Consider the following 14,747-nt stretch of genomic DNA (forward strand, 5'->3'; position numbering starts at 1 on the left):
CATCCCAACCAGACACCCAGATGTCTGACGTAGCACTGCTCCGTGAATAACGCGGACCTGCCTCGGTCAGTAAGGAAAGAAGCTGGCGGCTCCCGTACCTCGAAAAGATGGTTCTGCGATCATTATTTTTTGATGGTGAACTTCATGACTGGCGATGCTTCTCTTTTTGAATTTTAGTTTATTTTCCCACACATCGCTGCAAATGGTACCTTTTGTGGAATGCTGCCTGTACATATTTAAGAGACTCAGGAAAAGTCGAGTTCTGAGCACGTCCTGCTTCCAACCTTTTGTTTGTTTTCCAGTGAGAAGGGACAGTGATCCATTTGAACGCTGGCGTGCGTGGACTTAGGCGAGGCTGCCCTGGAGGCGGGAACGCCAGGGCGAGGACCAACCAGACGGCAATCGTTGTGCCCGGCAGCCTGACATCCCTGCAAACCTGCCAACACGCCTCTGGAAGCAGATGTTCTTAGAGGGGGAATGGTAATCGCTTATCCTCTCATATTTGTTCCATCAATGCTGACGCGTAGGAAAGACAAGAATTAGGTGATGGCTACAGACAATGCACTAGGGATGTACCTTTTCAGAGGGAATAAACATGATGATTTCACAATCTATTTTTTTCCCTCTCTCCCAGCATTTCTCATGTTTTAATTCAAACTTTCCCCACATACTTACAGTCGGGAAGGAGTCATCATATATTTGCCCCCGTCCTGCGGTAGCTCCTGGGCTAATCTGTGGGTAACTGACAGATCCTACTAATATTTTCTAATCCCTGGGTTTAGCATCCAAACATAAACGTCAAGCCCTCTTCCTTGTGTTTGCAAATTCCCTCTTTCAGCCAGAAAAAGCAGAATTCAAACATAAAACTCCAAAAGGGCCACGTTTGTTGGTGACTTATAAACAAGGAAAACTGTGGGTCCCATGTCAGCACCGTGGTTACAATGGCCTTTGGTGACTATAATGAATGGGTGCCAGCCAGCCAGTCAGCCTGTCAGTTAATCACTCAGTCAGCCTGTCAGTCAGTCACTCAGTCAGCCAGCCAGCCAGTCAGCCTGTCAGTTAGTCACTCAGTCAGCCTGTCAGTCAGTCACTCAGTCAGCCAGCCAGCCAGTCAGTTAATCACTCAGTCAGCCTGTCAGTCAGTCACTCACTCAGCCTGTCAGTCAATCACTCAGTCAGCCAGCCAGCCAGCCAGTCAGCCTGTCAGTTAATCACTCAGTCAGCCTGTCAGTCAGTCACTCAGTCAGCCTGTCAATCACTCAGCCTGTCAGTCAATCACTCAGTCAGCCTGTCACTCAGTCGGCCTGTCAGTCAGTCACTCAGTCAGCCTGTCAATCACTCAGTCAGCCTGTCAATCACTCAGTCAACCTGTCAGTCAATCACTCAGTCAGCCAGCCAGTCAGTCCCTCAGTCTGTCTGTCCATCAGCCAGTCAGCCAATGACTCTGTCTGTCCGCCAGACAGTCAGCCTGTCAGTCAGTCAGCCAGCCAGTCAGGTCCCCTCCACACCCCGCAGTGGGCCGCACGGGACCCAACCCTGCAAAGGCGCCCGGCTGCCCCCTTACCGACTAGACACTCCAGCGGTGACCCTTGGGGTCACTGGGGACCGGAAAGGACGCTTCCTGCCGCGGGCACGTGAGGGACGGCCTGGAGCGCCCGTGCACATAGACAGCCACGCTCACCGGCGGCCTCGGCCTCTGCACCAGCGGGCGGGCCTCTCGCGAGACCACCCGGAGGCAGCGAGACCGGCAGGGGGCAGAGCGGTTGGCGGTGGCTGGCGGGAGGGAGGGCGCCCCTGACACGTGGACCTGCACGGCTTCCGGTGTGTGTGAGTGAGGCATTGTGGGGCCGCCTTTGGGAGCGGGAAGTCAGCCGCCTGCTCCGCCCGCTCCATGCTCCGTGCCGCCCGTCCCGCCTCCTCCGTCAGGTGGTGGCGGCGGCGGCCTCACAGGCGCCCCCTGGAGGGAGCGCAGCGACGTGTGGCGGCCGCCAGGACAGACGCGTCCTCTCCCTGAGCAGCGTGGCCACAGCCAGGCCGGGCGTCCCCTCCACCCTTTTCCGGGATGAACAGGGCGGGTCCGGGCGGCCGGGGGACCTCTCACCGTTGGGGACTCGCCGTGAACCCGAGCACCGGCGGCCGGCGAGGCCCACAGTGGGAGGACCGGCCCCGCGCCGTGGGGAGCCGAGCCCGCTGTCCAGGGCTGCCCTTCTGGACGGTTCTTTTGGACCTGGCCGTCGGTGGCCATGGAAGCTGTTCCTCCGCTGGGTCACGCTTCCTCGAAGGGGCCGCTCTTCCGTGTTGAGGTCTCGGTCGCGCATGTTAAAGGCTTTTCTCCTCCGCCTGGCGACACCTGCTCAGGTGCAAGAACGGGGGTCCTGGTGGCCGGTGGGAGCCGGAGCGCCCGAGCTCTGCCGTCGGTGCGGTGGGGTGCCCCATGGCGGTGTTTTTAGGGCTTTTGGGGGGCGGTAGTCAGGTTCTTCAGAGAGGGCTGTTTGATCGTGTGTCTGGGTGCCAGTGCCGGGTATTGTGTGTGTGTGTGTGTGTGTGTGTGTGTGTGTGTGTGTGTGAGGGTGTGTGAGGGTGTGTGTGTGTGTGTGAGGGTGTGTGAGGGTGTGTGTGTGTGATTGTGAGGGTGTGTGTGTGTCTGTGTGATTGTGAGGGTGTGTGAGTGTGTGTGTGAGCGTGTGTGTGAGTGAGTGTGTGAGTGTGAGTGTGTGTGTGTGTAGCCAGCGGGAGGGCTCAGAATAGGATGTCTGTAGGATCATCAGTCCGCCTGTATCGCAGTGTTTTAATGTCCAGTCTCTCATTGCTAAGGGAGTTGAATAGATTCCCTTATGTTTGTTCGTTTTTTTAAAATTTTTTTTTATTGATTAAGTTATTACATATGTGTCCTTATCCCCATGTTACCCCACATTGCCCCCACTCATGCCCTCAGCCCCCTGGTGTCTGTGTCCATTGGTTAGGCCTATATGCATGCATACAAGTCCTTTGGTTGATCTCCCCCCCTTACCTCCACCTCCCCTACCTTCCCTCTGAGTTTTGACGGTCTGATCCATGCTTCTCTGTCTCTGGATCTGTTTTTGTTCATCAGTTTATGTTGTTCACTATATTCCACAAATGAGTGAGATCATGTGGTATTTATCTTTCTCTGTCTGGCCTATTTCACTTAGCATAATGCTCTCCAGCTCCATCCATGCTGTTGCAAATGGTAAGAGTTCCTTCTTTTTTACAGTAGCGTAGTATTCCATCGTGTAGATGTACCACAGATTTTTAATCCATTCATCTACTGATGGGCACTTAGGCTGTTTCCAAATCTTAGCTATGGTGAATTGTGGTGCTATGAACATAGGGGTGCATATATCCTTTCTGATTGGTGTTTCTAGTTTCTTGGGATATATTCCTAGAAGAGGGATCACTGGGTCAAATGGGAGTTCCATTTTTAGTTTTCCACAGTGGCTGCACCAGTCTGCATTCCCACCAGCAGTGCATGAGGGTTCCTTTTTCTCCACATCCTTGCCAGCACTTGTCGTTTGTTGATGATAGCCATTCTGACAGGTGTGAGATGGTACCGCATTGTCGTTTTGATTTGCATCTCTTGGATGATTAGTGACTTTGAACATGTTTTCATATGTCTTTTGGCCTTTCTTCTGTCTTCTCTCGAAAAGTATCTATTTAGGTCCATTGCCCATTTTTTGATTGGGTTGTTTATCTTCCTAGGAATAAACTTGACTAAGGAGGTAAAAGACCTATATGTGGAAAACTACAGGACACTGAAAAAGGAGAGAGAGGAAGACATAAACAGATGAAAGAACATACTGTGTTCATGGATTGGTAGAATCAACATCATCAAGATGTCCATACTACCCAAAGCAATCTATAGATTCAATGCACTCCCCATTAAAATACCAACGGCATATTTCACAGACCTAGAACAAACTTTCCAAAAAGTCATCTGGAATAAAAAAAGACCCCGAATAACTGCAGCAATCCTGAGAAAGAAGAACAAAGTAGGTGGGATCTCAATACTAGATATCAAACTGTATTACAAAGCCACTGTTCTCAAAACAGCCTGGTACTGGCACAACAACAGACAAATAGATCAATGAATAGAATAGAGGACCCAGAAATCGACCCAAACCACTATGCTCAATTAATATTCAACAAAGGAGGCATGAACATACAATGGAGTCAAGACAGCCTCTTCAATAAATGGTGTTGGGAAAATTGGACAGATACATGCAAAAAAAATGAAACTAGACTACCAACTTACTCCATACACAAAATAAACTCAAAATGGATAAAGGACTTAAACATAAGATGGGAAACCATAAAAATAGTAGAGGAATCCACAGGCAGCAAAATCTCAGACATATGCCGAAGCAATTTCTTCACTGATACTGTTCCTAGGGCAATGGAAACTAAAGAGAAACAAATGGGACTACATCAAAATAAAAAGCTTTTGCACAGCAAAGGAAACGATCAACAAAACAACAAGAAAGCCCACTGTATGGGAGAACATATTTGCAAATGTTATCACCGATAAGGGTTTAATCTCCAACATTTACAGGGAACTCATACAACTTAACAAAAGGAAGATAAACAACCTTATATTTGTTTTTAAGTTAAATTTACTTTTGTGTGAGTTTTCTAAAAGCAAAACCAATTGCCCCCATTTTATGAATGAATGAGGATTGTAGACCTGGCAAGGGAAAAAGGGGAAGGTGGTGACCACTGAGCTTCCATCATGTTCAGGAACCTGGTGAGGAGCTTTCCATGCATTGTTTCCTTAAATGGAACTCTTTTATACCGACAACCAATAGGTAATGTCAAACACACACACATTGCCATGAGGTGGGAGAGAGATTTAAAAAAAAATCATTTTATTGATTTTTTTACAGAGAGGAAGGGAGAGGGATAGAGAGTTAGAAACATTGATGAAAGAGAAACATTGATCAGCTGCCTCCTGCACATCCCCTACTGGGGATGTGCCCGCAATCAAGGTACATGCCCTTGACCGGAATCGAACCTGGGACCCTTTAGTCCGCAGGCCGACGCTCTATCTACTGAGCCAAACCAGTCAGGGCTGGAGAGACATTTTTTTAAACTTTTTTTTTTTTTTTTTACATCTGGAACGCTGGGGGGAGTTTTATAATTTAGTCTTTCTTCCTCTGAAATATAACTGAGACAGTTGATGTTTCAAAATCAATAAAAGGAAAGGATTCTTTAACAAAAAACAAACAATAACAACAGAGCAATGAGTATACCATTTTCATGAAAAAAGTGCCACCTTGAAGAGTCAGTAGGGGGATGTTAAGTTGATTGTTATTAAGGTATTGTGCCAATCACAGGGCATATCTTGTCAGCCTTGTCTTTGTTGGCTGATTTCCCCAAATGGGAATGAAGGAAGGGAGCTGGCCTGTAAGGGAGAATGGAGATGGAATCCTTGTCAACCCTGTGGCTTTGTCAGGCTGCCCAGAGGCTCCCGGCCGGTGAACATGCTGCTGGGACAGTGGCATGCCCAGATTCTATGGAGAAAGGGCACAGGGGCTCTGTATCCTGCCCCTGCACCCCCAGATCGTCCCCGGTGTACCTCTTCCTTTGGCTGCTGCTGATCTGCATTCTTTGTATTAAAGCTGTAATAAAAGTGCAGTGCTTTCAGGGAATTCTGTGAGTTGTTCTAACACGTGATCAAACCTGCAGGGATAGTGGGAATTCCTGAATTTATAGCCAGTCAGTCAGAAACACATGTAGCCTCTGAGATTTGTGACTGGCACCAGAGGGGGGAGCAATCTTTTCTAGGAATTTGCCCTTCACCTGTGGGGTCTGTGTTAATGCCAAGTAGTGTCAACATGGATACTTGGGGTGGAAATGGAACATAATTACACTTTTGCTTGTAATACCACTTTTTATTTCCCACATGATGTAAAAGATAGATACATAAAATCAAAGATAGATGCTATAAATCTGTTAATTTGGCACAGCATGGATAAAGATGAGGACAGAGCGAGGCAAAGGAGCACTCTTCATTTCCATTAAGGTGTTGATCCCACACACCAGGTGAGTGAGACTAGTGCGTGCAGAACTCCTTCTGCCTAGAAGCCCTAGAGGCACACCTGAACACACCTTTTTCCTTATCCCCTTGACTTGCCTTTGCCAAGGAAAGCAAAGGTACGTTTCTCTTTGAGGTCTAGAGCTGGTCTACTTGGCCCTTCCCAGATAGGCTTGTTTTTAAGCAAGAGCAGCCACAAAGAGACTTCCAGAAAAATGGAATGTCAGAGAAACCATTTACCTAGGGCCATCTGTGTTGCAACAGTTGTTCTTGCTTGAGACTTTTCTGTAGTAACACTCCTTCTGGGGGGCCCAATCGGAAGACTAGAAAGTGAAGGAGCCAGGCCCAGATATAATTTAGCCCCATCTGACACATGAGACAGCAGGACAAGACATGGAGAAGATGTATGACCTGCATTACTGGTTTCCTTGCTTTGTTTCTATCCTTTTCTGTTGTTGTTTTTACTGTATCCATTAGGGTTGGGAGGAGGACCAAATATTATCATTATTTAACTTGTCTCTTAAGCCTCCAATATTTTTATTAGGTTTTTAAAAACATAAAGTAAGCAAACATATTTCCTAATGTTCTGTGGAATAATAATGCTATTAAGCATCTCTATAGGCAAAAAGTGAATCCTTTGTTTACTGAAGGCACAGAAAATTCTCATTGTTAGACATGCCCTTCCAAGATGTTGGCCAGTTCAAGCAGCCTTGCTACTAGAACAAAGAAACTGCCCAACCCAAGAGTTTCTTATCCATCCATCCATCCATCCACTCATATACTCTAAATAATTTTGGGAGGGAATCTGGAATAGAATAATATGATAAAGAAAATAAAAATATAATTCATTAGCCCATGATTTAAAAGATCATCAACCTTTTGATATATATTTTTCTCTGCTTAACCACTCAAATATTTATAACACTTGAGCCATTCTTACACTCTTTTATAATTTTGTTTTGGGGTTCACTTATGTGAATATTTTCCATATTGATAAATATTTCTCTGTATCATCATTTTCATGGCTTCTTAGTATTCCAGCCTACCACATCATGCCATAACTAAGTGTTCCTAGAGGCACACCTGTACACACACCTCATTGTCCATTTAGGTCAGTTCTAATTGCATATGTACCTCATGGGGCTTCAAGTGTGTGCACTTCATCATAGACCCAGAGGGCAGGATTCCAGGATCTCAAAGTGCTAAGAGAACCTCTTTCTAGGTGTCTCAGTAGCTACTGTACTCTGCTGAATGATGAATCTGGAATGTGGCCAGCTTCTCCTTACCCAAGTTACATTATCCCAACTTTGCCAATCTGCTCTTTTGGGGTCACTAGACTTGTGGAGTCTACTCCTGGGTGAGTCCTTCTACCAAGGAGACAGATGCCTCAAGTCTTGGAGCAAAAACTTCTTCTTTGGCAGGATCCTTAAGTCCGTTTGCCTCGAGGGCTCCTGGTATAGTTTAACTGTTACCTGAGTGGCCCAAGACAACAGAGCTTCCATCATGTTCATGTCCGTAGACTTGAGTATCTTGATTTGCTATGTACAGGAATCCCCAAAGGTCTGGGGTGGACTATTGTACCCTGTGCACCAGGAACAAGCTCCCCAGAATTTGCCTTATTTAAAAGAATTCTGTAGCCTTGCACCTCAAGTGTTGAGTCCTTAGACAAGTATCAGCTTTCCTGAGAACTTGTTTGAAATGCAGATCTTGGGCCCCACCCACTCCAGAGTCACTAAATCAGAACTACAAGTTCAAGAAGCACTGCACCATCCTAGCTGAAATAGCATCCCTGGCTTGTCATTCGATCCCCTGAGGATCCAACGGAACCTAATCCTGGAGGGCTAGGCTTAAAGCTGGACTCCAGGCCAGAGCTTCTTCATAAGGTGCACACACATCCCCTGGGATCTTGGTCTTGATGACATGCAGACTCTGATTTAGTAGGTTTGGTTCTGAGCCTGGGATCCTGCATTTGTCACTCGCTCCCAGGTGATGCTAATACTCTTGGTCCATGGACCACATTTCGAGTAGCAAGAGACTAGTATTTCTTAAAACTTGTCAAACTGTAAATATCACCGACGCACTTACTAAAAATAAAGATTCCCTGGCCATACTCTAGACCTGCTACATCAGAATTCACCAACTCCTCAGGTGACTTTTGCAATTAGATACAGTTGAGGACTACTAAGAGAGGGAGAGCAGAGCTAAATTTGCTTCTTAAGGGACGAGGGGATGAGGCACTGAGATGCAGCTAAAAGATACTGACAGGCACCGATGGACACACCCTTGTCTCTCACCCCCAAAGCAAAGGGGGATCCGTGTTTCGTCTAGTGGTGATGATCAGGTCAGGATTTGCCCCTGTAATTGATGCAGAGCTTCCTGGCTTCTCTCTCTGGTGCCACTTGAGTGTTTACAGCATTTTCATGGACTCCAACCGCAGAGTCCATGAGCACAGACTGGCAGCCCCACTCCAAGGCAGAGGTCCCCCAAAGCCATTCACTCTGCTAATGGTTCTGTAAAGGAATTGGCTTCTTGAGCCAAGAAAACACACAACACTCCACTGCACGGGAATCAGAGGTTCTCAGAGGAAAAATGAGAATGTAGGGAGTGGCAACTCTCTGAGTGTCTGTCCCTTCCTTGGACTCCTGTGTCTTGTTGCTGTCACCATATTGATGACCTCCAGGGCATGCTCATTCTCCTTTCTCACTAGCTCTAGCACAAAACAAAAGCCACTAATGCATTTATTCACCCAAGGAGAAACCCACCCAAAACCACCACAAACCAAAACACCACACGCCATTTTGTCTCGGTTACAGGACAGGGGTGCTTGAGTCTGGTCTCAGTGCTGACGTGGAGCTAAGAGAAAGAAAAGGTGGCTGGTTAGTCAGGAATTGGCCATTGGCAGCAGTTTCCAGAGTCCTTGCAATGGCTTTGTATGATGGGATCAACAACCGTGTGATGGAGTTGGCAATGAAAACTACGACAAGGGGGATGATTATCAGCAAGACAGTTCAAACCCTAGACACACATTCTCAAATAATTGTTAAGCATGCAATATTTGCTAACCACCTGATTAGATGCTGCAAATTCAAAGGATCAAGATAAGTAATATAAAGTGCATATCTCGTAACAATGTCTGATATAAAGTAAGCATATGTTAGCTATTAGCATCTCAAACCCACCTCCATATTGACTATAACAAGGCTTTCCATTAAAAAAATCATAGCCCCAAAGGTGAGATATTTTGCCTGACATGCTTAATACTCAACCGATAGGTCCTGCTTCACACTGCAAGTAATGACTTGTCTTTTTCCTTTGAACAGACTGACTTCATATTACTTTAGGAAAGATTCATTGAAACAAAGAAATAACATACCCGAGATATAGTGTTTTTAAAAACATTTTTTTAATGAAGAAATAATTCCATTCCAAAATATAGACACACAATTAAATAGTTTAATCACTTCAAAATATAACATGTCCCCAGGAGGTTCCAACACACACACACACACACACACGCGCGCGCGCACACACACACACAAAACAATACTTAACAGCAATACAAAAAACCCATACAATAGTAGTTTTGTTACAATACCAGTGAATATCATGAAATCTTTAGGGTCTCTGTATTGGTTACTTCAAATGGTGTCAAATTACAGTAGTCATAATTAAAAATGTCTTACAGTTAATTAGCCTCAAGATATGATGCTTCTGATTCCCGCCCCCCCCCCCCCCTTTTTGGTTCAAAAGTAAAAATGCCCTTTCTTCTGAGGACACTGGAGTTCTTGTTTGTGGCTCCTTGTGTGGAATCAAACCAAGGTGATTGCAGCAACCAAAAGTTGCCGTATTTACAATGTTTATCTACAGTGGACAGCCAAGAACTAATAAGGATGGACAAAGATGATCAAAATAAAGGCGGACATCAGTGCTAAATTATGATGCAACAGTTTGGCTCATGCATATAAGAAAATACATAGTATATCACAACAAAGGCCACACTCTTATGCAATTAAGTTCACATTACTACTTACAAATGAGCCTTCCCTGCCTTATCATTCGAGAATACATTTTTCACAATCTCCAGCACTTCTCCCTCTGACCAACCAAACGTACCCCGACTTCCGTCCTGACCAACCACAACTGATTCCTGAATCCCATACAGTAGACTTCACCCTCCTCCCTCCCGCCGTGAACATGGCGCTGTGGAGGAGGGTTGGCTGTGTTAGACCAGTGCTCATATAGGCCATCATCCCTGATGGAGATGGGTGTGCAATGCATGTGGAACAAGGAACACCCCCGCAAGATATAATTGTATCTAATGCAAGGGACAGGTAAGACCTGCTGGGTTTGCTCTCAGAACAGGCCCCAAAAGTAAATTTGGAGAACCAAGGAGAGAAACCCGCCAAAAACCACCACAAACCAAAACAACACACGCCATTTTGTCTCGGTTACAGGACAGGGGTGCTTGAGTCTGGTCTCAGTGCTGACGTGGAGCTAAGAGAAAGAAAAGGTGGCTGGTTAGTCAGGAATTGGCCATTGGCAGCAGTTTCCAGAGTCCTTGCAATGGCTTTGTACGATGGGATCAACAACCATGTGATGGAGTTGGCAATGAAAACTACGACAAGGGGGATGATTATCAGCAAGACAGTTCAAACCCTAGACAAACATTCTCATGTAGAAACCACAAAGGGACAACAGATGCCAGCTCAGTCCAGTCGGTGGCTGCCTGCCACCTGCAGGGTCACAGTTCTGAGTTCAAGAGCTACCTGGCTATGATTGAGAGCTGACAGCAATGCAGGTAGCTGGGATGTAGTGGTTTTAAGTATTGAGTATGAGGCAGCAGGGACCATCTGCTCCATCTAGAGAGGTACGGCTTCACAGAAGATGGGCAGTGGAAAGGAGATGAACATGAAGAGACATGGACAAAACCCGCAATGAAATCCACCTGTGCAAAGAAATCTGAGAACTGTGCAGTGGTGCCACTTTGGTGCCAGCCTGGTTCTCTGGAAGGAGGCCTGGTTAAGCCCATCGATATCTAGAACGGGCTCCTTACTAACGTCAACCAAGAGCTTTACTATCCCCGAGGCAAGTGATGTCATTCTAAAGGGCAGCCAAGGAGATGGTTTCTGGCCAAATGCAGGGATGGGGACATCTCAGGGCTCTCTGGAGAGGGAGCAGGAAGATGTCAGGGTGTGCGTTCTCAGCTGGGCACCCCCCCTCACCCCCGACTGTGTGGGGCGGGAGGAGGTTTCTGCCAGCTCGGGAAGCAAAGCAAATTGCTGAAGCTTTAAGGTTGACACAGAACCTTCCTTGTTTATTCTGAGTAAGGCCTTTGCAGAGACTTTACAACGTCATCCTACAGCAGTGGTTCTCAACCTCTAGTGCATCAGCATGGCCTGCCTGCTTCATGAGACACAGATTGGGGGCCTGGCGCCCAGAGTTTCTGATTCCATGGGCCTGGGTTCGGGCCCAAGAATTTGCATTTCTAAATAAATCCCCAGGTGATGCTGATGCGCTCGGGTCCCAGGGAACACACTTTGAGAACCACTGCTCTAAAATGATGTCCTCTTCTTTCTTTGAAAGGAGGGCAGGAATTCCAGAGCAGCTGCCGATTTAAGCACGATGGATCTAACATATTGCAGGATTTTTAATTGCATCAAGTCTTGAAAACGATGGGTTATTTTTTTTTCCATTTCCCAAGAATCCCTAAGGGAGGTTGTTAGTGCTCCTCCAAAAGGGTCCTCATAAAGGACCACCGACAGTCTCTCACTCTCCCTTCTTCCACAGCTCTTTTGCACACCAGCTTTTCCCTGAGTGCAAAACCCCGACGCCACGGAGAAGAGCCCGTTTCCTTTCACGTGACCACAGAAGGCTGCATGCAGAACACTGGGGCGCCAGCGAAGGCAATACACATTCAGAAATGAAAGGAGCGAACGTTTTTGCAAGCGCACTTTAAGCCTGTACAGTGAGAGCTGAAGGCCTCCGGACGACCTGACGGGGCGGGGGGGGGGGGTACCTGTGGGCGAGCGGTGCGGTGAGACATGCTCCCTAAAGCTAAACCGAGAGGAACAAGCCATGGAAGAGCAGAGACCACTGCAGTCCGGGTGGGGGTCGTATGGCACCTGTGGTTTATAGACAGCTTTAGTCACGAGTATTTCAAAACATAGTTCACAGTTTTAAGAAGATCTGTGCTGATTTTAAAAACTAGATTCTATATAATTTGCACGTTGTCTTATTTTGAATATGATCTCTATTTGGAAAAAGTATTTACACTAAATTCTATGGCTGATTCGCTAGAATATCTTGAAAGAAAAAAACAACCTCCAGTTGGAAAGCAGCCCCACAGACTGGGTTATCCCGGTGTGTTTGGCTCCAGTCGCTGCTCACAGGACTTGGGGGCCCTGGCAGACAGTGCAGGCCCCGGCCCTCCGCGCCTGCACACTCAGGACCCAGGTCCTTCAGGGTCAATGAATAATTGCAAGGGGTTGTTTTGTCCCAATTACTGTGGAAAACAATGTACATCGTATAATAAACTGGTTTGCTAAAATCTCAAAGAATTCAGAAATCAAATCCTAGCTATAAACAGTATTAATATTGTCATTGTAAACGGAACAGGTTCAACATCATGTGCAAATGATATTGAAAATGCTTGTTAATACTGCCATCGTGAGTAACAGCAGCGTGGGTTTTCGGCCTGTGGTTTTTTGTTTTTTGTTTTTAACCAGGGATGAGCCATGTTATAGAAGATGTAGCTGATAAGTTAGCTTTGAACAGAAGTCTTTTTTTTCCCTTCTTAACACACACACCTACGGACTACACATCAGAGAACGAAACATTGGCTGCACTACAGTCAGCAGAGCACATCTTTAGGGGCGGGTGTGCCGGGAGCTGCTGCGCGGGGTGGTTCCTCTCCCAGTCGCTGCCAGGCTGCTTCTCCTCTGGGTGGGTGGTGGGCGCAGCGCTCCCCTTCGTCACCAGCGCTCATGTTACTCTCATCATCTGTCTGACTATAGTTTGCCTGGGAATAAGGAATGTGTAATTTTTTTAAAGATGAAAACTGTTCTCTAAGTCAGGAAGCTTAGGACCCTCCCTTTCCCCCCGAGACACAACACGCACACACACTCTCACACACGCACACATGCACACACACACACACACATGCGCACACGCACACACACTCTCACACATACATACATACACACACACACACACGCACACGCACACGTACACCCTCTGCTCACTTCCTCTGATAATCGGGGATGAGTGTCTTGGGGTAGTGCGTGCTATATATTGCACCTTCTGAAAGAGGACAAGAACCTCCTGTTGAGTCCCCTGCTCAGTGGGGACTGAGAATATATTTTTTCTAAGAAGTCACTACTGATGTTTAAATAATGGGCCCCTGTGGCCCCTGGCGGTTAGAGCGGCGCAGAGCTGTCCTTTGGACAAGGAGATGAGAGCACTGACTCACCAGCAGAATGCCCTGCTCTTTTTTTTTTTTTTTTAAATCCACTTTTGATCTTCAAATCCCCTAATCTGAAGCTAGGCTCTGGCCGGCCAGGGAGAGTGCAGTAGCATGCGGCCAGAGGGATGGAAAAGTACAAATCCAAGATCTGAGTGGGCCCAATGGAGCTGTGGTGGACTCCATGTTGAGTGCTAACCCCTCTGTATACATTTCTTCCTGAAGTGGCCAGTGGAGAAGCAGGAAACCAGGTGTTCTGGCTTTTTGTGTTGCTAAGTGCATATTCGCCTTCGAATAGGCCTCAGGCTCTTTTTGAGCAGAGGATGGGCCTCCCCTGCCTCTGGCGTCCCACCTCGTGGCCTTTCCCCACGGGGGGGGGGGTAGGAGGGTGGGGGTAGGGAGGGGGGTGGGGGCTCGGTGGGTGGAAGCGAATGAACTCTGACCTGATGAAGCCGGCTGCCTTTAGGACCCTTGGGTCAGAGGTGCCTGTCCTGGGGGATAATTTCTGGTCTTGCCATGCAGTCAGAAAGTCAGATAGACTTAAAGACCATGAGCTGCTCTAGAATTCCAGCTGTCTTTCTCGGCTACGTCCAGACAAACTGCAGGGTTCTGTCGGGTTGTAAATGAATTTTGCGCGAGTGGTTGATTCAGTGACAGGCTGGCTCACGTTTAGAGTCCTGTGAATGCCATCTAGGCAGGTACAGGGTGCATTAAATGGCAGAGGCCACAGCTGTGTTATTTGTTTTTACTGCCAAATTTGTAGCAAAGATGAAACATTGCCCAGGAACTTTCAAAGTACTGAAATACGTGGCTTTTAGGTACAAGAACCAAATGCCACTTTTTATCTGGGTTCACATCAAGGACAATTTATTAGGCTTTTAAAAATATATATTTTTCTAAGAAATCACTACTGATGTTTAAATAACACGCAGAACAAAAATAATCAAATTGCCAGAGCTCAGCGAAGGAGACTGCTATTAAAGGAAAAAGCTCGCTCCTCTGGGACTAGCTTTGTTAGAACTGGAGCGAATATTTTCAGAAACAGCTCCTGAGAATGTTTTCACTGCAGTTGTAAATGTATCAGGAGAGCAGAAGGCAATGAGGTCAATAAAATCCTTCCATTCACACCGAAAGGGCCTCACAGACCCAAAAGTATACTCCATTGTAGCAATTATGCCATGAATTTTACTTGCTCAGTCTTAACCTGAGGACTGAGACAGGAGGTGTGTAGTGTGTGAG

The 14,747-nt window shown here is 46.8% G+C and overlaps 1 protein-coding gene across 19 annotated transcripts in view; it reads right to left on the minus strand.

Moving 5' to 3' along the window:
* Nucleotides 1–9,430: 9,430 nt before the first annotated feature.
* Nucleotides 9,431–14,747, minus strand: part of DTNA (dystrobrevin alpha) — a 308,637-nt gene continuing 303,320 nt past the window's right edge. For 10 of the 19 annotated variants that reach the window (XM_059707355.1, XM_059707354.1, XM_059707356.1 and 7 more), the window contains one exon: nucleotides 9,431–10,543. In XM_059707355.1, coding sequence (XP_059563338.1) covers nucleotides 10,403–10,543 — 141 coding nt within the window. In that variant the 3' untranslated portion in view covers nucleotides 9,431–10,402. Of the gene's footprint in view, nucleotides 13,068–14,747 lie in introns of all 19 variants that reach the window. The other 9 variants (XM_059707360.1, XM_059707362.1, XM_059707365.1 and 6 more) reach the window with 2 other exon arrangements.

The sequence above is a fragment of the Myotis daubentonii genome, chromosome 8 (assembly GCF_963259705.1).
Source record: "Myotis daubentonii chromosome 8, mMyoDau2.1, whole genome shotgun sequence".
NCBI classification, from domain to species: Eukaryota; Metazoa; Chordata; class Mammalia; order Chiroptera; family Vespertilionidae; genus Myotis; species Myotis daubentonii.